The following is a 22,231-nucleotide window of genomic DNA, read 5'->3' as shown; positions in this document are numbered from 1 at the left end:
TAGCACTCTTCTGTATTTAAAACAGTCATTAGTTTGGTTGGAAAGTTAGATATTGAACATACTGAGCTCTTCCTCTTCACCCACAGAGGTTGCCACACTCTGTGATCAGAAAAGATTTCATAAACATCTTACTACCTGTAGCAGTGTGAGTCTGAGATATAGGATAGATCCTCTCCATCCCCAGTGCAGGATTCAAACGTTTCTCCCTCTGCAGTGGAAACACCACTTTGGTCATTGCATTGGTGATCCTCCTCCATTCTAGAATCAGGCCCGGTAATGGGTGTAAGGCCTTTAATTTTTCCAAAACATCCTACAAAGGTAACAGCAGGATAGATATATTATTAGATGTCTTACAAGTTCTACAAAAAGAGTTTCTTCAGTTCTGCAGAGAAGATAAATCCTAATCTACAGGGAGTGATATACTTACAGTAGTCTTCAATTTTTCTAGTCACATCTCAATATTATGTGAGCATTAGCTCCGCTTACATTTGCTGTATGGGCAGCAAGAATGCCATGATACATAGCTGCTGTAATAACATGCAGCCAGAGAAACAATTATTAGAATTATCTTGTGTCTTGAGTCCTAAATAAAGTTTTTAGAGTCTGCTTCATGCATCTGAAGAAGTGGGTTTTTTACCCACGAAAGCTTATGCCCAAATAAATCTGTTAGTCTTTAAGGTGCCACCGGACTCCTTGTTGTTTTTGTGGATACAGACTAACATGGCTACCCCCGATACTTGCTTCATCAAATAAGCCACATGAAATTATCACTTGCACCATCCCTGTGTTGTCTCCTCTCTCCCAGCATGAACTCTCCTCCTTCCTGATCTTACACCATTGTGCCTTTTCTATCTATACATTAGGAGTGCCCAAACAAGGACCTTGATCACACTCGTCCTGGGACAAAGTGGACCACTAACAATTAAAACCTTGCAGTTGAAGTCAAACAGCAATTTCTACTTATGGATCAAGGTAGGTACAAGCAAAAGCAAAAAAGGTGGCATATAATAATGCACATTTATATACAAGTACAGCCCCTGAGCTCCTAGCAGTTCCGTACAGCACTCAGCACCATAAAAGTTAGTCAACCCCTGTTGTGTATTCTCACTTAATTTCTGCCCTTCACCCCTTTGTTGCCTCTGCTGTGCCACACCTGTGCTGAACATCAAGCAAAATCTACTAACATCCTCATCTCCTCACTGTTGGAAGGTTTCCTGGGATCAGTATTTGCTTGTCAACACACTTATCACATTGGAGCAAAGGGATATTGGGAGAACAACACAAATTAATGAGTCCTGAAAATAAGGAACACAAAAATCTGCTAATATGTTTTGTCCAACAAAAGCAGTAATTAGCTCCAGGCAATCAGGATGAGCACTGTGTTCCACAACAGTTAACAGTCCTGTTATACGTGCTACTTTAAACTAGGTTCGACGGGGACAGGTGAGCAAAGCCCACAGGTAAGTGGGGAACATGGAGACCGGGGAGATGGGTCGAAAACGAGAGGGAGTGTGGGCTATATTGTCAGAGAGAAAGGAGGGTCAGGACAAAACTGGGAGGAAAGATCAAACCAGTATCTTAGATGCCTATATACAAATGCGAGAAGTATGGGGAATAAGCAGGAAGAACTGGAAGTGCTAATAAATAAATACAACTATGACATTGTTGGCATCACTGAAACTTGGTGGGATAATACACGATTGGAATGTTGGTGTGGATGGGTACAGCTTGCTCAGGAAGGATAGACAGGGGAAAAAGGGAGGAGGTGTTGCCTTATATATTAAAAATGTACACACTTGGACTGAGGTAGAGATGGACATAGGAGACGGAAGAGTTGAGAGTCTCTGGGTTAGGCTAAAAGGGGTAAAAAACAAAGGAGATGTCATGCTAGGAGTCTACTACAGGCCACCTAACCAGGTGGAAGAGGTGGATGAGGCTTTTTTTAAGCAACTAACAAAATCATCCAAAGCCCAAGATTTGGTGGTGATGGGGGACTTCAACTATCCGGATATATGTTGGGAAAATAACACAGCGGGGCACAGACTATCCAACAAATTCTTGGACTGCATTGGAGACAACTTTTTATTTCAGAAGGTTGAAAAAGCTACTGGGGGGAAGCTGTTCTAGACTTGATTTTAACAAATAGGGAGGAACTCGTTGAGAATTTGAAAGTAGAAGGCAGCCTGGGTGAAAGTGATCATGAAATCATAGAGTTTGCAATTCTAAGGAAGGGTAGAAGGGAGAACAGCAAAATAGAGACAATGGATTTCAGGAAGGCAGATTTTGGTAAGCTCAGAGAGCTGATAGGTAAGGTCCCATGGGAATCAAGACTGAGGGGAAAAACAACTGAGGAGAGTTGGCAGTTTTTCAAAGGGACACTATTAAGGGCCCGAAAGCAAGCTATTCCGCTGGTTAGGAAAGATAGAAAATGTGGCAAAAGACCACCTTGGCTTAACCATGAGATCTTGCATGATCTAAAAAATAAAAAGGAGTCATATAAAAAATGGAAACTAGGACAGATTACAAAGGATGAATATAGGCAAACAACACAGGAATGCAGGGGCAAGATTAGAAAGGCAAAGGCACAAAATGAGCTTAAACTAGCTACGGGAATAAAGGGAAACAAGACGACTTTTTATCAATACATTAGAAGCAAGAGGAAGACCAAAGACAGGGTAGGCCCACTGCTTAGTGAAGAGGGAGAAACAGTAACAGGAAACTTGGAAATGGCAGAGATGCTTAATGACTTCTTTGTTTCGGTCTTCACCGAGAAGTCTGAAGGAATGCCTAACATAGTGAATGCTAATGGGAAGGGGGTAGGTTTAGCAGATAAAATAAAAAAAGAACAAGTTAAAAATCACTTAGAAAAGTTAGATGCCTGCAAGTCACCAGGGCCTGATGAAATGCATCCTAGAATACTCAAGGAGCTAATAGAGGAGGTATCTGAGCCTCTAGCTATTATCTTTGGAAAATCATGGGAGACTGGAGAGATTCCAGAAGACTGGAAAAGTGCAAATATAGTGCCCATCTATAAAAAGGGAAATAAAAACAACCCAGGAAACTACAGACCAGTTAGTTTAACTTCTGTGCCAGGGAAGATAATGGAGCAAGTAATTAAGGAAATCATCTGCAAACACTTGGAAGGTGGTAAGGTGATAGGGAACAGCCAGCATGGATTTGTGAAGAACAAATCATGTCAAACCAATCCGATAGCTTTCTTTGATAGGATAACGAGCCTTGTGGATAAGGGTGAAGCTGTGGATGTGGTATACCTAGACTTTAGTAAGGCATTTGATACAGTCTCGCATGACATTCTTATCGATAAACTAGGCAAATACAATTTAGATGGGGCTACTATAAGGTGGGTGCATAACTGGCTGGATAACCGTACTCAGAGAGTTGTTGTTAATGGTTCCCAATCCTGCTGGAAAGGCATAACGAGTGGGGTACCGCAGGGGTCTGTTTTGGGACCGGCGCTGTTCAATATCTTCATCAACGACTTAGATATTGGCATAGAAAGTACGCTTATTACGTTTGCGGAGGATACCAAACTGGGAGGGATTGCAACTGCTTTGGAGGACAGGGTCATAATTCAAAATGATCTGGACAAATTGGAGAAATGGGCTGAGGTAAACAGGATGAAGTTTAACAAAGACAAATGCAAAGTGCTCCACCTAGGAAGGAAAAATCAGTTTCACACATACAGAATGGGAAGAGACTGTCTAGGAAGGAGTACAGCAGAAAGGGATCTAGGGGTTATAGTGGACCACAAGCTAAATATGAGTCAACAGTGTGATGCTGTTGCAAAAAAAGCAAACATGATTCTGGGATGTATTAACAGGTGTGTTGTGAGCAAGACACGAGAAGTCATCCTTCCGCTCTACTCTGCGCTGGTTAGGCCTCAGCTGGAGGCTATTGTGTCCAGTTCTGGGCACCACATTTTAAAAAAGATGTGGAGAAATTGGAGCAGGTCCAGAGAAGAGCAACAAGAATGATTAAAGGTCTTGAGAACATGACCTATGAAGGAAGGCTGAAAGAATTGGGTTTGTTTAGTTTGGAAAAGAGAAGACTGAGAGGGGACATGATAGCAGTTTTCAGGTATTTAAAAGGGTGTCATAAGGAGGAGGGAGAAAACTTGTTCACCTTAGCCTCTAAGGATAGAACCAGAAGCAATGGGCTTAAACTGCAGCAAGGGAGGTCTAGGTTGGACATTAGGAAAAAGTTCCTAACTGTCAGGGTGGTTAAACACTGGAATAAATTGCCTAGGGAGGTTGTGGAATCTCCATCTCTGGAGATATTTAAGAGTAGGTTAGATAAATGTCTATCAGGGATGGTCTAGACAGTATTTGGTCCTGCCATGCGGGCAGGGGACTGGACTCTATGACCTATCGAGGTCCCTTCCAGTCCTAGAATCTATGAATCTACCAATATATTAAATTTCAAAACCCCAACAAGTCTGTGCTTCTGAAAGCTAATTCTGTGAAGCACAGAACACAGGAATTGTCACAGGGAAAATTCATCAGCTACGGTCTGCCACACAGGAACTTGTATATGACCCCAAAGAAAATCTCCTCCATTTACACTTAAACCATATTTTTTCTATGTATCTACTTCGGTATTTATACTGCATTTATTACCATTGTATCTGAGCACCTTTCAATAAAACGAACAACTGACTCATTGATGGGAGATTCTCCAACCGTTAGCCCTATACATTTAACCTGGGATCTAAACCTCAATCTGTGCTATTTCTGGCTTACAGTAAATGCGGCACACCATATTCAGCTCGAACTTAAATGCATCCAAATCTGCTGTTTTAGAGTTATGTCCTTGCTTACACCTCGTCTCTTCCTAAGGCACAGCTGTAACTGAAGGAAGAAGAGTGGCACTTGGTTAAAACTCTGTTGATGTAGAAGGCAGAACAGGATCCAGCCCACATCCCAAGAGCTGAATAGGTTCTCTAGTGCTAACAGAAGCAGAAGGTAGGAATAATTTATTTTCATCAGAGTCAGCATATCTGACTCTCATACATACAGGGAGCAGATCTGTGAAGTAACAAGGAATTATTTTGATAGTCATTTTTCAGATGAGAACTATGCTTCAACTGTACCTTGGTCGTACTGAACTGCTTGCCCAACCTGACCCTGTTTCCATTAGCAGTAGCTCTTCTGGTATAACCCAGAGTTTTCTTGTTCCCTTGTATTTTCATGTCTCCATTTGGTGGCAACTTCAGCTCCAAAAACAAGACCTAAAAGAGGCCAGCATTTCAGTAAGTATCTATATTTTCATTCCAGAAGAAAACAGTAAATGACTCTGAGCATTAAAATAGCCTATAGTCTAACCAAAGCACAACACTAATGCTCCAGGTAATTAAAAAGCTGATTAAAGAACTGTGTTACCCTCAGCTGTTCTTCCTTATTTTAATTAACTACAAAATGTAGTCTAAAATCGCATTTTCTAATCCTGAAAGTTTGGGAGCTCTGTTTCTAGATAAGGTAATTGACTGCTATAAAGCGATGTTACATGCATCCTTGCTTCTTAATGGCCGGCTGTAATGAAAATAAAAGTTAAGATGTCAAATGAGATGGAAAGGCCTCAGGAGGAGATGGCATGGGGGGGTGTGGGAGGAGTGGGAGAAAGGAAGGGGAAAAGAAAAAATGTTAGCAAAGAAGAGACTGCAGAACAAAATGCACTGAAGGATGTGGTGGCAACTACCATTTACAGAATAGCTTCAAATAGTTTGAATATTGAGTTTTTCTACCAAAAATTTCCATCAGTTAAAAAACTAGCCATGATGAAGTCATTATTTTTCATTAGATACCCAGGCATTATGGTAACAGAATGATAAATAGTAATACTAATAATACACAATTCTTGTCCTAAATTGTTGTATAATATTTTGCACTATTTAACAGCTGCTGCATTTCATTCTAGAGCTGGCAGGCATGAGCGAAAGCAATTTTCACACACATTTGTATAGCATAAAGGTTTTACTGGCATGAGATTAGAATTATCGTATTTCTGGGTTTAGTTTTTATTTGTTTGCGTCTCCTTCTGAAGCATCAGAGATGGCCATGGCTGGAGATGGGACACAGAGTGGGGTGGGCCAAACCAGTGATCTGATGTGGTACAGAGAATTTTCTCTCAGATCTTTGGCTGGGTGGTTCTTGCTCACGTGCTCAGGCTCTACCTGATTGCCATATGTTGGTCAGGAAGGAATTTTCCCTCTGGGTCAGACTGGCAGTGACCTTGGGAGGTTTCCCCTTTATTCTGCAGAGTGTGGGTGTGGGTCATTTGCCAGGATCACCTTGTTATCTCTCAACCAATTCCCTACTTGCAGGGACCTCAGACATTGGTGCACCTCAGTTCCTCCTGTTTTCTGCCTGTGACACAAAATAGCTGAGTCTCCTGAGGGCTGTAATATTTTTGTCTAAGTCCAGTTTTTGGGTTTAGTGTACAGGTGACTGGTTGGTGATGGTGGCCTGTGAAATACATGAGGGTCAGACCAGAAGATATGATGATCCCTTCTAGCCTTAAACTATGACTCATGAGTGGTGAAGCCACAACAGAATTATATGGATCATCTCAAATGAGTGCTAAAGCTTTGCATCAAATCATTATCATTCTGTACATACTACATTTCACAGAAACGGTATTTTAGAGAGGGGTTTAAATTTTATTTCTTACCTCTGATTGGTCACAAAATATTGGACCTTACGTTAATCACTAGTTCAGGACTGGTTTCAGACCAGTATTATTCTGTGGGTAAATTCCATATTTGCAGGAAAGAAAGAAATATTTTTGTTGCATTTTTTTAAATGGCAGCTGTTTGAAACTTCTTAAAGGTTTGCAATGTTAAAATTAGTCCTGGTCGAAAGGAGATGGCAAGGTAATTCCAATTTATTGCTGTAATCAGCACACACAGCACATGTAGAAAGCATCCATTTGGATGAAAAGTATTATATATATGCAAATTTATCAATAACTTATTTCCTTGAGTCTTTTTGGAAGGATTCATTTGTATGAATGAGTTTACAGGTTCTGACAAGCTTAACGCATTTGTTTCAAAACTTTTTAAATTTCCATTTGTTTGTGCCTGAAATGTCGAGGGCAGGAGTAACTGGTCAACAAAAATCCGTTCATATACCAGTCAGACCATGCGATGTCACAGCTCATGCATACAAACATCAATGTGTCTTTAAATCAGGCAATATTAATGAAGTAATGAAGTAGCTCTAGGGCTTGTCTACATGGGGAAGCTACTGCAAAATAAGGTATATTGTGACTTTAAAGTGCAATAGCTATTCCACACTAGCTCCCCGCGTGGACAGTCTTATTCTGCACTAAGAGTGCCTTTGTGCAGTTTACCTTAATCCAAAAGGCAATTTTAGTGTGGAATAAGTACCCACACAGGAAGCCAGATTGTAGACAAGCCTCTAGTCTCACAGTATTAGCCCAAAACATTCTGGCAGCAATTTGACAGGTGCCACACCCCATACATCATAGGCTGCAGACAGCATCTTTACAAATTAAAGATCTGATTCTGCAAAGCAGGGCTTTGGAGCTGTGCTCCGGCTCCGCTCCAGCTCCAGGCAAAAACCTGCAGCTCCACTGCTCCGGAGCAGGGCTCCGCTCCAAAGCCCTGCTGCAAACCCTCACCTTCCACTGAAGTCACTGGGAGGTGAGTACCATGCAGGAAGTGCTCAGCACCTTGCAGGACTGGGGCCTATGATGGCTGAAAACGAAAACCAACTTAGATCAGAATTAAACTTGGTTTCTGTCTTTCCTTAAAGTGCAATTCCCTCATCATCATTCACACACTCCACCCACCAAGGTTTTTAACCAAACATAGGAGAAGTTAATCTGACAGCCCTCATATGCAATCACCCTACCCAACTCCTTGAAATACCTCTGCAATGTCATCAGGGCTGGTCAAAGAGAAGCTGTGGCCTGCCATCTGATAAGCCTGGGCCTCAATCTCATTCAGTTTAGCTTGCATGACATGTTTTTGGGTCTCGCACTCTGTTGTGCTAAAACCTATTCCATTCAGTTCCAGCAGGGCCAAGCAGTATTGGGTGGGCATCTCAACTTTATGGAAAACATCTGAAATATGTAGAAAAGCCAAGAAATGAGTTTATAACATCAATGGCAGGTCCATTTCAGCTGGATTTGGCAAATACCAAATCAACTAGATTTATAAACTCAGAAGGGTGCTCATGCTCATTGTAAATTTCTAATCCCAGGATGACAACAATATTTATGTATGCAGTGTTGTTGTAGCTGCGTTGGCCCCAGGATATTAGAAAGCTAAGGTGGGTGAGATAATATATTCCATTTGACCAACTTCTGTTAGTAAACAAGACAAGCTTTGAGTGCACATAGGGCTCTTCTTCAGGTCTGGCTCAAGAAGGTCTACCTAAGAAGAGCTTTGTGTAAGCTCAAAAGCTTGTCGCTCTCACCAACAAAATTTGCTCCAATAGAAAGATACTTCAACTCAGCCACCTTGTCTCAACATTTATGACCATTTTTGAGAACCACATATGCAGCACATTATAAGGAGATGTTTGCGATGGAGTGCAATGAAGTTGGAAGATGGAGAACCTTAAATCAGGGCATGTTATAGAGACTTGTATTAAGGAACAGTACACTTTCCAGAAAAATAAAATAAAATAAAACCAAAACACAGAACTTCCTAAGCTCCTTAACACAAAACATGTTTATTTCTCAGAACAAAGATTTCAAAGCCCAATTATTTTCCTTATATTAGATACAGTAAAAGCTGTGTTATCTGGCACTTTACCAGTTGGAGAGCTCTATAAACTGGCATTTCTGATCTTCATTGAAAGTCCGGTTGGTGCGGGGTCGGCAGGCTCCCTACCTGGCACTGTGTGGCTCCCCGGAAGCAGTGATATGTCTCTGCTGCTCCTAGGTGGAGGAATGGCCACAGGGGCACCGTGCACTGCCCTCACCCTGCAGCCAATGGGAGATGTGGGGGCAGCGCCTGTGGCAGAGGCAGCGCACAGAGCCACCTGGTTGTGCCTCCACCTAGGAGCAGCAGGGACACGTCACCGCTTGCAGGGAGCCACCCCAGGTGAGCACTGCCTGGATCCAGCACCCTGAAACCCCTCCCACACCTCACCCCCTGCCCCGAGCCCCCTCCCGCACCCTAATTCCCTCCCTCTTCGTTAACCGGAATTTTTGACTTACCAGCACCCTCCCCCCCACCAATTCCCCAACATGCCAGATAACAATGCTTTTACTGTATTATGGTGATGGGTGTTATAGAAATACTAAGACTATTCACATGTATAATGTGCCACAATTAAAAGGAAACTGGCTACAGGGCTCAGTAACAACAAGATTTACTTACAACATATATACATATACCTTTCTTTTACTTTAACCAGAGAATTATTAATGTTGTGCTGCCAAGTTAGACAACCCCCCAATGCAAATTTCAGTGCAAAGCCACTGAGCCTGCAGGCCCATATACCAGGGACTCAAAATAGTTTCGTGCACACATATGTATACATACTGAAAAGGTCTCAACAGATCAGTCTGTTCATGGGATTACCTCCAGGTCCTCTTTACCTGTTAGATTTTCCTTCTGCAACAAGGAATTGAGTTGGTTCATGGTGTTGAAGATGAGCACAGATTCTATGGCTGCTCGGTACCGGCCAGAGTAATCGGCATTGGCACTAAGTCCCAGGCTCTGAACTCCTTGACCAGTTCCCATCCCTTCAAGCAAGGGCAGTTCATGAGGGAGAAAGTTGGTTACCATGTTGTGAAGGGTACGCTCCTTAGAGCCAGGATCCAGCAGCCAGCATGCTACCTAAAATGGAGACAAACCTATCCTGAAAATCTTTTTATTGATTATAATACTTCAACAAAAATATTAATTGGGAATTAGACCAAAAATTCTTAACATTAGTATTAATTTCAAACATCTGCAAAGTATCAGCTTTCTTGATTAAGTAGGTGAGTTAGAATAATTCCACATCCGATCAGAAGCTTGTACTACCCCTTTCTAGTGTGATGAAAACCTCCACATTGATCTACTTGCTTACACCAGTATGTTGGGCACAGAGTCAGTAAGGAAAGCAGCTCTGCAAAGATCATGCTGTTGGAAATGTAATACTAGACACCACTGACCTAGGTGGATCAGGGGCCTCAGTGGTACTGAACCACTAGACAAGTGACTCTCAATAGTCAGATGCTCTTACTGGGTGGATCCCAGGCAATTGGATCCTTTTTGGCAACTCTGTTTGACAGTCCTTCATGTTTGACTGTTGATCTGAATTCAGGCTCTGATCCTGAATCCAAAGTCATACCTATCAGCCACAGATCCATACACAGCTTTTACTTATATATATAGATCAGTAATATGCTATGGATCTGGGTGTTGCAGCTCCCAGCCCCACACTGCCGGATCCAGATCCAGGTTTTGCAGCCCCAGATACATGCTAGGCTTCCAGATTCAGATCTAGATTTTGCAGCCCAAAATGTACTCTGGGCTGCCAGCTATTGGATTTTGCAGCCCAAGATGCATTATAGGCTTGAAGATCCAGATCCATGTTTTGCAGCCCCGAATCCAAGGTAGGCTAAGGTGGGCAAACTTGCTCCTGGGGCACAGTCTTTGAAGCTGATGCTAAATTTATGCGGTGCCAACTTAGTTATCTGGGCCTGAGGAGCCTCCCGGTTTGTAGGGGAATGTGAGGCAGCCCTTCCACTCCTGCAGGTCCAATCAAAGACCATGCTGGACCAACATCTCCTCAGGTCTTTTAAAAGAAAAATCTGACTAACTATAAACAAAATCTTCCTCAAAAAGTGAAGAAAAAAGAAGAAAAAACTATGAGGACAGTATAGAGGATGCAGTGTGCTGTAAGCTCGCTGCACCTGGGGCAGTTAGAAAGGAACAGAAGGGTGGCTGGGGCCACTTCTCCTTTCATACCCTCAGAACCCTCCAGGATGGGGAGGGGCAGGTGGCCCCAATGGACACTGCTTTCCAGGAGGCGCTGGAAGTTTGTGTCTCAGGTGCCTTGATCCCACAAGTAGGAATATGCAGAGGCCACGTGAAGAAGTTATAGTTCAGACCTGAATGACTTGGGTTAGTAGTGAACCATGAAGCCTATACACAAATGCCTTCAGCCACACGATAAATGTGGGTATTTCTGTAAGTACACCTGTTGCATTTATACTAGATACCTACATGGGTTGGGAACCTAAAGCACCAACCACTGTCTTTGTTTTATCCAGTCTATTTTATATGCATCAATACCTTTTTGGTTCAAAAGAAACTGCACCTTAAGCCATACTATAGAAATAGGAAGACCTGTGGGCTGTTCTGAAGCATGCTCTCTCACAGGAGAGCTGTGTTCCAGAGATTTCAGTGTCTAAGCGATAGAAAGCTTAGAATTCTCCCCACAGTATTTCCAAGTATTTGAATCAATAGGCTAATTTTCAGAGGTGCTAAGAGATGGCTTCAATAGGAGCAGAGTGTGCTCAGCAACGATGAAGATCAAGCTTCAAAAGGTTTTTAAGAGAATCTAGTGTAGCAGCTGAGAAAGGCCCCTCAACCGCTTCTGAAAATTTTAGAACTTCATATTTTGTGAAAAAGTAATGTTTAAAAAACACCTGGAAGGCCCCTGGAGACATGAAATCAAGGTAGTGGCTAACAAAGCGTTTCTGTTGAGACACTCTGGATCCCAAACATGTTCTATTCTCCTTGTCTTTGTTTCAGGTCTTTGATGAGCATGTTAATCCCTTACATTGTACTCAGCTTATAAAAGTTTAAGAAAAGTTTTCCTGTTCCAATATTTTTAATTTGGTTAAAAATTCTTTTACTCTTTTTTTCCATTATCTGTCACACTGTGATGTGAACTTTGAAAGTCATTACCAACGACATCCCCCTCCCCAAACACACACACACTTAAAAGTGATAGCGCTTTTTACTAACCAGGGCGAGGTTAGTTTTTAACTCTTTCAAACACTTTCCTTGATTTCCAACCAGTGGAACCCTCTCCTCCTCTCAAACTTAAGCGTGAATGTAGTTCTTCTGGAAATGAGAGACTGGTGGTACTAGCGAGAGCCTAGGTACCTCTTCTGCCATTCCATCCCAGGCCTCTTGTGCCAATGGAATAGGAGTTCTGGAATGCTGGCATTACCATTAAGACCTGTATGAGACCCAAACTCGTCTTCCATATGTGACCTAATGAAGATTTGAAGTCAAATCTCCCCGGGTGACATACTTACCACTGAGCCCTTTCTGTGTCTATTGCAGACGCTGAGAAACTTCAAAAAAATCGTAAGAAGTAAATGTAAAATATTAGTTAATGTGGACTTCTATTACTTTAGCTGTAAATAACATCATTAAAAACTTTGAAAACAAACATTTCTGTCAACACTAAATAAAAAACAAATGACTTGAGGAGAGTATTAACATTAAAAGCTACCCAGACTCACTGGTTTAAATAATGAATGGAAGTTTTAAATTAATTAAGAAAATTTAATTTCTGAAACCTTTGGGTCCTCGAAACTTCCTTCCAGGGAGAAGCCACAAGCCAACAGAAGGGTCTTATAGTGCTGGATGAAGTTGTACATGACAAGTGAGTGCACGCTCTCAGATTCCTTCTGCAAGCAGGACTGTACTTGACATAATCTCTCAGTCACAGACAGGTTCTGATCCAAAGGAGGTGGTGCCAAGCTGGCACTGATTTCTGAGATAAGGGACACAAATTAATTTATTCAGTATATGGAGAGAAAGGGGTGAGGGAATGTGGGATTCTTTGAAGCTACCAGCCCTAAACAGAAAACACTGAGCGTATAATTGGAGCTTGAACAAATAATAAATCCATATTGTTTTGATGCAGAAGGGATCCAAGGAACTAACGGAGTACTAGTTTATTTATAAAGAATAGCTCAGATGTAGTATCTGGTTATCACCGAGATCCTGTTTTTACCCCTGTATCACAGGTGGGTTGGACTGAGGTAACAGAAAATATAGTGACTTGCTTGGTCACATTCAAGCAGATCAGCCAGCAACTCAATGCTTTTCTTGACCTTTTCTGTAACCAACAGACTTCATTGCCTCCTTTAGAAATGGAGGAACAGGAAATATATGAAACAGTGACAAACATGTCACTCTCAGCCTTGGATGTTAATGATTAATATGGCTGATTGCTTTTGTCATGCAACTGAGCTGGGTTAGGGACTCTCATAGGGGACATACTCTTGGAAGCCATCTCCCAAAAGGGATGCCATCTCCTCACAGTTCTTCCCTGAAACATGTGGTGTTTTGCAGTTTGGTCTATCTGGCAATCCTCACTTACCAGTCTCGTCGTCTTGTTTCTGCTGCAAGGAGACATAGTAGGCATCCTTTCCACCCCAGCATACAGACAATCCAACTACCAAGATGTCTTCACAGCCTTTGATAGGAAACCCATCATCTTTAACCTGGATCCGCTGGGGAGATCTTACTAAATAAACATTTTTTAAAAGTTATAATTCTAAAACAGCATCCATAAATACAGCAGTTTGTTCAACTGAAAAATCTAATAATGAAACAACCCAACACAGCCTGGAATTCTTAAAACTGAACAAATGCTTTAATTCTCTTATATGTATCAGACTCACTCTTCCTCCCCTGTGCCCCCGGTTCTTTTAACTAGCGACTTTAGAATAGCAAGGTGCCAAACACAAACAACCACTTAGGATTCCTTAAAGAGATTTGGCTTTCTGCCTCATAACATACCCAACATTTGGGGTATAATGGTATTCCCTCACCCTGCATTGGGGCACATCTCATTTTTAGTCAAAATTATTTATTACATTCTTGTTGCTGAGACAATTTTTTTGATTTGGTTCCTATGTTCAGGCAAATCGTCCAGTGTTTAACTCCCTGGTTTTTTGTTTTTATGTGGGGTGTGTGTTTATAAGATAGGAATAGGGAGTAAAATTAAAAACACAACAGTACATGTGGGGATTTTTGCAATCAGGCACAGAGAGCTTCAGAGACAAGCTGCTGATGATGTTTCCATCTCCTCCCCTGAGACGGATGGAGGGAAGCTGCTGCTTGCTCACACTTCTTAAAAGATGGGGGGAGCGGTTTGGAAAAAGGCGAAACCAGTTATCCTTCTCCCTCTAAGGAAACTCTGCTTGAATCAGCCTCCCAATTGCTCCTGAATGGCTGCCTTCTTTCCACTGCATCGGCCCCTTAGGAGAGTTGCAGTATATGAATACTACACATGAAAAAGTGCATGAGTACAGCAATGATCTGAGGGGTTGGGGACTGGATTGAATTTCATAGCTAAACAACTAAATCTACCCAAATTAACTTTTTGTAAATTGGAAAGTATTTAGCCTCAGATCAGCCCACAATATCTGTAAGGAATACTGCCTGGCTAGCAGAGGCCATGAATAAGTTGCTTATGTTTGTTTCTGAATTCAGTGCCAAGATGAAAGTCATTTATGTATCTTCCCCTGTAACACCAGGAGACAACACCACCATTCCATTTTAAAATGAGGGATGTGATACGTTCATATTTGCTCTGTGCACTAATTAGTCCGAGTGTGAGTGTTCATGTGAACAAGAGTCTGCAAATAAATACAGGAAGAAAGTACTTCATGTCCACTGCTGGGTGGTAATTCTGGTAGCCTTTTAATAAGGCTGGGGCCATCCCACACTCCAGTAACCTTCATCTTCCTAGATCCATCCTTTAAATGATTCACCTAGTGCTATTCATCCTTCCCTCCTGAAACCCAACTCCTTCCTTCTATACTGAATCTCAGTACTCAATTTATCCTCTTATTTAGATAAACCCAAGGAATAAATTTATAGTCATTCCCATTAACTCCTCAGGCTAAACAGAGTATGGTTCACAATTTAACATGGTAGAAATGTGAAAGAGGAACTGACCTTGTTTGAATCTGCCACCTATAGTTGACTTGGGGGACAAGAGACATTTTGTTCTTTCACAAGCCACCGAGATGGCAAATCTGCTATTGTTCCTCCATTCTCTGATGAAGGTCTGGAAGAGAGCTTTGTCACTTGCCACATCAATAATAGTGAAGCTTTCAGCACTGCATGAAATAAGTGGCAAAACATGTTGAGATAATTGCAATGAAAAGCCTTGGTCTATAATAGAATTGTCTTTTACGGGGTTAGTCTCAAGCAAAGCCTCACATGTTTCTCCATTACCAGGCTTAAATGGCAGTGTTTCTATATGGTGGTCTGAACTAGGTTTGCCATTCTGCAGTGGCTGAAAAGGTGATACTTCATCTATGTGGCTGACATGTTTGTTTTTTCCAAACGTTAGAGAAGACGTGCCAAAACTTTTTGGAACAGGTTCCTTAGGAGGCGTTGGAGGAATAAGTCCTTTTCTGATATCCGGCTGGGGGTCAAATATTCTGTTGCTTCCCTTGAGCAGCAGAGGGTTATAAGCTGGTTTCTGAACATCCAGGGCTCCCTTATTGCTCTCTCTAACTTTGAAATAGTTCTTTAAACCCTGGCAAGTGGATAATGACTCTCTCTGACAATAGCTGAATTCAGAAATTGCACCTGGCTCTTGTTTACTATTTGAGATTACCAACTTTCCTTTTGAGGAGGAGACTCTTGGACTTAAAACAACAGGTTTATTATCTGAAGGACTAGGCCATCTGTCTAAAATATCTTGCAACCCTGGGCTTATGTCAAATGAATGATCAGACCATACCACTGGATTGGTATTCTTTTCCACAGCTTGTTGGGCATTCTGGGGACTTTCACCTTGATCCAGGCTTGTCCCCTCTGGTCTAGGATCATCTTCCTCATGCCTTGGTTTTCTTAACCCTAGCTTAACAAGAGCTGCAGACAGACTGTCTCCTTGACAAGGAGGCAAGTCTACATTACCTAAAGCTTCAGCTATCTGCAAAGAATCTATATCAGAGAATATAACAGACACATCATTACACTGTGCTGGATGCTGATGCTCATTCCAGTTTACACTGACAGTTAATATATCCTGAATGGGATCCAGGTTCTGCTGATGCAAAATATCAGCAAGAGAGCTGGAAGTGGCTTTAGAGGGAGGAGTCACAACCTTCTGTTCCCCACATTCTGCCCCTTCAGCCTCATCTGTGTGCATATCTGGAGGGCCATTGACATAACTGAAGCTATCATCAAACAATAAACTGTCACTCATATTCAGACTAGTTTCAGGAGGGGGATGGCACTCAACTTGTACAAGCACAGTGTTAGGGCACTGGGCATTGGCGGGAGAGACTGCCTTCTGAAGACCTTGAGAAGCACTTTCCTTCACTGAATTTTGGGTCTGATAACCTTGTAAAAAGCTACATAGTTGTGAGTCAGTGAAAGAAAAATCATTTCCTTTAAAGCAAAATGCAGATTCTGTGCATTTCATTGCAGGCTGTAAATTAGGGCTTCCAGAACCCAAAGCATTAGTGCAATGTAAATCTGTGTTTTCTTTCGTGGTATTTCTTGTCCCAAGATTTGAACAGACCACTTTTCTAAGTGCTGCAGCTAGCTTTTCATTTGCAACATCTTCATTTTGTAAAGTGCTGGCACAGTGTAGTTTCATGGAGATTTTCTGCACAGGTATCTCTGCCCGCTCTGTATCTTTTTCTCCCTGCTGTCTTGCAATTTCAGCTGCCACCTGCTGTTGTAATATCCTATCAGTCTGTGTATCCAACTGGAAGCTGTCTTCAAATTCTTTGGAAACTGAATACAGATCAGGAGAATAACCATTTTTAATATCTTTTGCAACACAAACAGCTCTGGATTTTACTGTGGAGTCTTTCAGAAAATCCTCAGGCTGATTATCTGCTTTACCCACGCCTCCAGTTTGTAACAATATTCCATTGGGCTTTTCAGTACATGTTTTGCCATCATTTTGAATTTGAAAATGAAAGGATTTATTTTCATCAGGGTAAAAATAAACAGTTTTCTGTTTGCTAGCACTAGTGCTCACGTGCATGTTTGCAGAACTGCTGGCTCCATCATTACAAAGATCTGTGCCTAGAACCATTTGTTGTTTGGCAGGTATCTTTTCAGCACAGTTTGTAACTGGTTGGATTTTGCCCTGTTTAACACCCATGTATTCATTTTTCGCTGACCTGCTAGAAATTCCCAGGTCTCGCATAGTATCATCTATCTCCATATTCTTGGGTGGAGCATCCCTCACTACAGTATCCCTAGCTTCCAGGGGATTCACTGTTTCTTTAGGATTGGTTTTATTAGTAGTGGAAGGCTCTGTAAGTAATTCCTCCATTATCTCTTTGCTCTCTGGTTGCATTTCGTCCACCTGTAAAGACTCTGAGCCTTTGACAGTGAAGAGTTTGTGAGCAGATGATTCGTTTTCTCCAAATTCTTTGTTCTTTCGATCTGAAAAAGACTTAGCTTTAGACTTGCTACGACTGGATACAGAGGGCCCATTTATGTCTGTTGTGTGCATCCTTGACTCATCAAGCAGCAACTGATGTTGTTTTGAAACAGTGCTTTTGCCCTCAGTTTGTCTGAAACTAGTGTCCATAGTCCTCCTGTACCCAGATGCCTTAGAAGTTTTCCGTGAAGTGAAGTTCAAAGTTGGTCTTTTCCCCTTTTCAGTAGGGAATTCTTGAGTTGTTTCCCCAGAGCCTGCCTCACTTTTGGTCAGAAAAGTAACTTCCCTGTTTTCTTTACCTTTGCCCAAATTTGGCCGCTTTCTAGCGCTGTATACAATGACATCACCATTTCTCTCCTTTGTCTGGGTGTGATCTTCCTGCAATTCATTTTGGGGTCTGGGGTTTGACATACTTCCACTTAACAGCCTTTTATTTCCCTTTTTAATATTTGATGAATTCCCAGCTTGAAAATTGGTACCTTTATCAGGTAGAATTCTGTACCCTTCATTGCTGAATACTTTTAAAATCCCTAGTGAACATTCCCCATTCAGTTTACATTTTCTGTCCTCCAGCTCTGATTCACTGCTGGTCATGGAAGATGTATCAGACTCAAGAAAAGAATCTGGGCTCCATTGCACTCCCATCATAGCCAAGTCCTGTTGTAGGAGTATTCTAGCTTCCTCCACAATAAGAGATGCTGCTTCACTTTCGGTTAAGCCTTTCATTCCCACCATCCAGATACAGTGGGTATTCCGACGCTCCTCAGCTGCCTCTTCATCTTCATCCACTGCCCTACGAATGCTAACGGAAGGAAAACAACTTGAAATTAGATAGAAAGTTGTTTAGAAACACTCATACTGACAATAACAAACAGTCAAAGCAAGCACCGTACTACTGTGCTCTTATCTTCAATTAGGATAGTAGTTTCAATGAACGATTACGGAAAAACATGTTTCTGGACCACACAGGCTGCACCTTCTAGGAAATGAGTATTTGATGGTTGCTGTTTTTTGTTTTTGTTGTTTTTTTGTTTGTTTGTTTTAAAGTGAACGTAGTGCTAGTAGAAGGTATAAGAGTAACCATGCTAAGGCTGCAGCGCAGTGCCCCCATGCAGGTGTGCCCCCATGCAAGTTTGCCCTCCCTTCTCCCTCGGTGTGACAAAAACCTGGAGCAACCTATGTAACAGCAAGTAATTCTAGACTTAACTGTTGTTCTACTACGTCAGCTCACAATTAGCACAGTCCTGAAAGCCCATCATGTGGGGAATGCCCATTAATTTAAACGAGTGCTATGCACAAAGGATCCCAAGGTGAACAATTAGGATTTTCTCATAGGGACAGCTGTTTACTAGGCAGTGGATCAAGGCCACCAATATAATTTTCCTTTGATGTAGTCCATACAAAGTTTAGAGAAACTGCGGGTAAAAAACGGTTACTCATCTTCTGGTAACTGTTATTCTTCAAGATGTGTTGCTCATATCCATTCCAATTAGGGGTGTGCATGCCACGTGCACAGTCATCAGAAAGTTTTCCCCCTAGCAGCACCCCTTGGGTCGCCTGTGAAGCCCCCTGGAGTGGCACCTTCATGGCGCTCAATATGTGACCCTGCTGACCTGGCGCCTCCTCAGTTCCTTCTTGCTGGCTACTCCGACAGAGGAGAAGGCAGGTGGATTTGGAATGGATATGAGCAACACATCTTGAAGAACAACAGTTACGAAAAGGTGAGAAACCATTTTTTCTTCAAGTAATTGCTCATATCGATTCCAATTAGGTGACTCCCAATCCTCACCTAGGTGGTGGGGTTGGAGTTAAGGAAACGCTGACTGTAGCACCGCTCTGCCGAAAGCTGCATCATCTCTGGCATGCCAGATGATGGCATAATGAGAGGTGAACATATGTACTGAGGACCAAGTTGCTGCCCTGCAGATTTCTTGTATCGGGACCTGGGCCAGAAATGGAGCAGATGAGGCCTGAGCCCTTGTGGAGTGTGCTGTAAGAGCCAGGGTTGGTATTTTGGCCAGCTCATAGCACGTGTGGATGCATGACATGATCCAGGAAGATATTCTTTGAGATGAGACCGGGACTCCTTTCATCTGGTCTGCCACAGCTATGAACAACTGTTCGACTTTCTGAATGGCTTAGTGCGCTCAATGTAAAAGGCTAGTGGTTGCGGAACATCCAGGGAGTGCAGCCTCTGCTCACGGCTACTGGCATGAGGCTTAGGATAAAAAACAGGCAGGAAAATGTCCTGACTAGTGTGGAAGCGTGACACAACCTTAGGAAGAAAGGCTGGGTGAGGTCACAGTTGCACCTTATCCCTGTGGAAAACCGTATGAGGTGGGCCTGAGGTAAGGACCTTTAACTCAGATACCCTCCTTGCTGAAGTAATGGCGACAAGAAAGGCTACCTTCCACGACAGACAGAAAAGGGAGCAAGTTGCCAGCGGTTCAAATTAGCCTAGAGAGGACCAGGTTAAGGTCCCATGCAGGGACAGGCTTGAAATGTTTATGTTGGACTGCCAGGGTGTGCATACCCAAGGATTTCATGGTAGCCCTGGAGTCCTTAAGGCTATGCAGCCTAGAGTCAGTCTGCTCTGCAAACAGACCAGGCCCCATCAAAAGGCAGGTCCTGCATGGTTTGTTGAATCTCAGACAGGAGTCCCGAGGCCTGCAGCCATGAGCTACGCCTCATGGCGATACCGGAGAACAAGGTGAATGCCGCTGAGTCCACAGCATCCAGTGAGGCCAGTAAAAAGGTCCGTGCCACTGCCTTGCCCTCCTCCACTATCACTTCAAACTCCTTCCTGGACTCTGTTGGCACCAGCTCCTTAAACTCGAGCATCGAGTTCCAGGAGTTGAAGCTGTATCTACTCAGAATTGCCTGCTGGTTGGCAATCCTGAGTTGCAACTCCCCCCGTGGAATACATTTTGTGCCCCAATAAATCTAGCACTTGGCATCCTTGGACTTGGATGATAGGGCTTGTTGTCCCTGCTTCTCCTTTTCATTTACTGCAGCCACCACCAATGAGTAAGGCTGTGGGTGTGTGAAGAGGTATTCGTACCCCTTAGATGGGATGAAATAGTTCCTCTCCACACCCTTCTCGGTGGGAGGGATGGAGGCCAGGGTCTGCCAAATGGTCTTAGAATCATAGAATATTAGGGTCATCTAGTCCAACCCCCTACTCAAAGCAGGACCAGCACCAACTAAATCATCCCAACCAGGGCTTTGTCATGCCAGGCCTTAAAAACATCTAAGGATGGAGATTCCACCACCTTCCTAGGTAACCCATTCTAGTGCTTTACCACCCTCCCAGTGAAAAAGTTTTTCCTAATATTCAACCTAAACCTCCCCCACTGCAACTTGAGACCATTGCTTCTTGTTCTGTCATCTGCCACCACTGAGAACAGCCCAGCTCCATTCTCTTTGGAATCCCCCTTCAGGTAGTTGAAGGCTATCAAATCCCCCTCAGTCTTCCCTTCTGCAGACTAAATAACCCCAGTTCCCTCAGCCTCTCCTCATAAGGGTGCCCCAGCCCCTAATCATTTTCGTTGCCTTCCGCTGGACTCTCTCCAGTTTTTCCACATCCCTTCTGTAGTGGGGGGACCAAAACTGGATGCAGTAATCCAGGTGTGGCCTCACCAATGCCGAATAAAGGGGAATAATCACTTCCCTTGATCTGCTGGCAATGCTCCTACTAATACAGCCCAATATGCCATTGGCCTTCTTGGCAACAAGGGCACACTGCTGACTCATATCCAGCTTCTCGTCCACTGTAATCCCCAGGTCCTTTTCTGCAGAACTGCTGCTTAGTCAGTCGGTCCCCAGCCTGTAGCGGTGCATGGGATTCTTCCTTCCTAAGTGCAGGGCTCTGCACTTCTCCTTGTTGAACCTCATCAGATTTCTTTTGGCCTGATCCTCCAATTTATCTAGGTCACTCTGGACCCTATCCCTACCTCTCCCCACAGCTTAGTGTCAGCTGCGAACTTGCTGCGGGTACAATTAATCCCATCATCCAGATCATTAATAAAGACGTTGAACAAAACCGGCCTCAGGACCAACCCCTGGGGCACTCCGCTTGATATCGGCTGCCAACTAGACATCGAGCCGTTGATCACTACCCATTGAGCCTGACAATCTAGCCAGCTTTATACTTCTTTAACTTGCTGGCAAGAATACTGTGGGAGACCGTATCGAAAGCTTTGCTAAAGTCAAGATATATCACATCCACCGCTTTCCCCATATCCACAGAGCCACTTATTTCATCACAGAAGGCAATCAGGTTGGTCAGGCATGATTTGCCCTTGGTGAATCCATGTTGACTGTTCCTGATCACCTTCCTCTCCTGCAAGTCTTAGCATTGGCCTGTATGGTCTTGATGAGGGGTTGAGCCACCCTCAATGGGCCTTCCTGGACCAGGATGTCAACCATTGGGTCCTCTAACTCCACCACCTCCTTGGCCTGCAAGCCCATATTTCATGCCACCCTCTGAAGGAGGTCCTGGTGGCCACGGCTGTCTACGGGGGGGGGGGGGGGGGGGGGGGGAGGAGGGGGGTGGTCCAGAGACGGAGGTGCCTGCAACCACCTCATCCAGGGAGGATAACAAGGAGGCTAATGGGGGAACAGGGTCCTCCTGTACCTCTTGGTCTCCACGGGCCTCCTGTCCCGCCTCTCTGTCGGGGCCAACCACACCTGGATCAGGCTCAGGAACTGGGGTTAGTTCCAGGGGAGGTAGTGCGACCAGTACCTCCTTAGCATCCCAGGGGTGGGGCGACTGGCTGATGCCTCTGGCACCCGTGGTTCAGAGGTCACCAAACAGGAACCTTTGGATTGGGTGCCCTGGCATCCAAAATGGCCAC

General features: G+C 43.4%; 1 protein-coding gene across 4 annotated transcripts in view; it reads right to left on the bottom strand.

Annotated features, from left to right (window-relative positions):
- Positions 1-22,231, bottom strand: part of POLQ (DNA polymerase theta) — a 134,280-nt gene that overhangs the window by 31,726 nt on the left and 80,323 nt on the right. For all 4 annotated transcript variants that reach the window (XM_008172329.4, XM_024110381.3, XM_065586665.1 and 1 more), the window contains 7 exons: positions 14,915-18,177; positions 13,329-13,475; positions 12,520-12,716; positions 9,592-9,832; positions 7,910-8,103; positions 5,111-5,248; positions 136-310 (listed from right to left, as the gene is read on the bottom strand). In XM_008172329.4, coding sequence (XP_008170551.4) covers positions 136-310; positions 5,111-5,248; positions 7,910-8,103; positions 9,592-9,832; positions 12,520-12,716; positions 13,329-13,475; positions 14,915-18,177 — 4,355 coding nt within the window. The remainder of the gene's footprint in view (positions 1-135; positions 311-5,110; positions 5,249-7,909; positions 8,104-9,591; positions 9,833-12,519; positions 12,717-13,328; positions 13,476-14,914; positions 18,178-22,231) is intronic.

The sequence above is a fragment of the Chrysemys picta genome, chromosome 1 (genome assembly GCF_011386835.1).
Source record: "Chrysemys picta bellii isolate R12L10 chromosome 1, ASM1138683v2, whole genome shotgun sequence".
Taxonomy (NCBI): Eukaryota; Metazoa; Chordata; order Testudines; family Emydidae; genus Chrysemys; species Chrysemys picta.
Note: the sequence above shows the minus strand (reverse complement) of the source record. Positions and strands in the feature narration are given on the sequence as shown.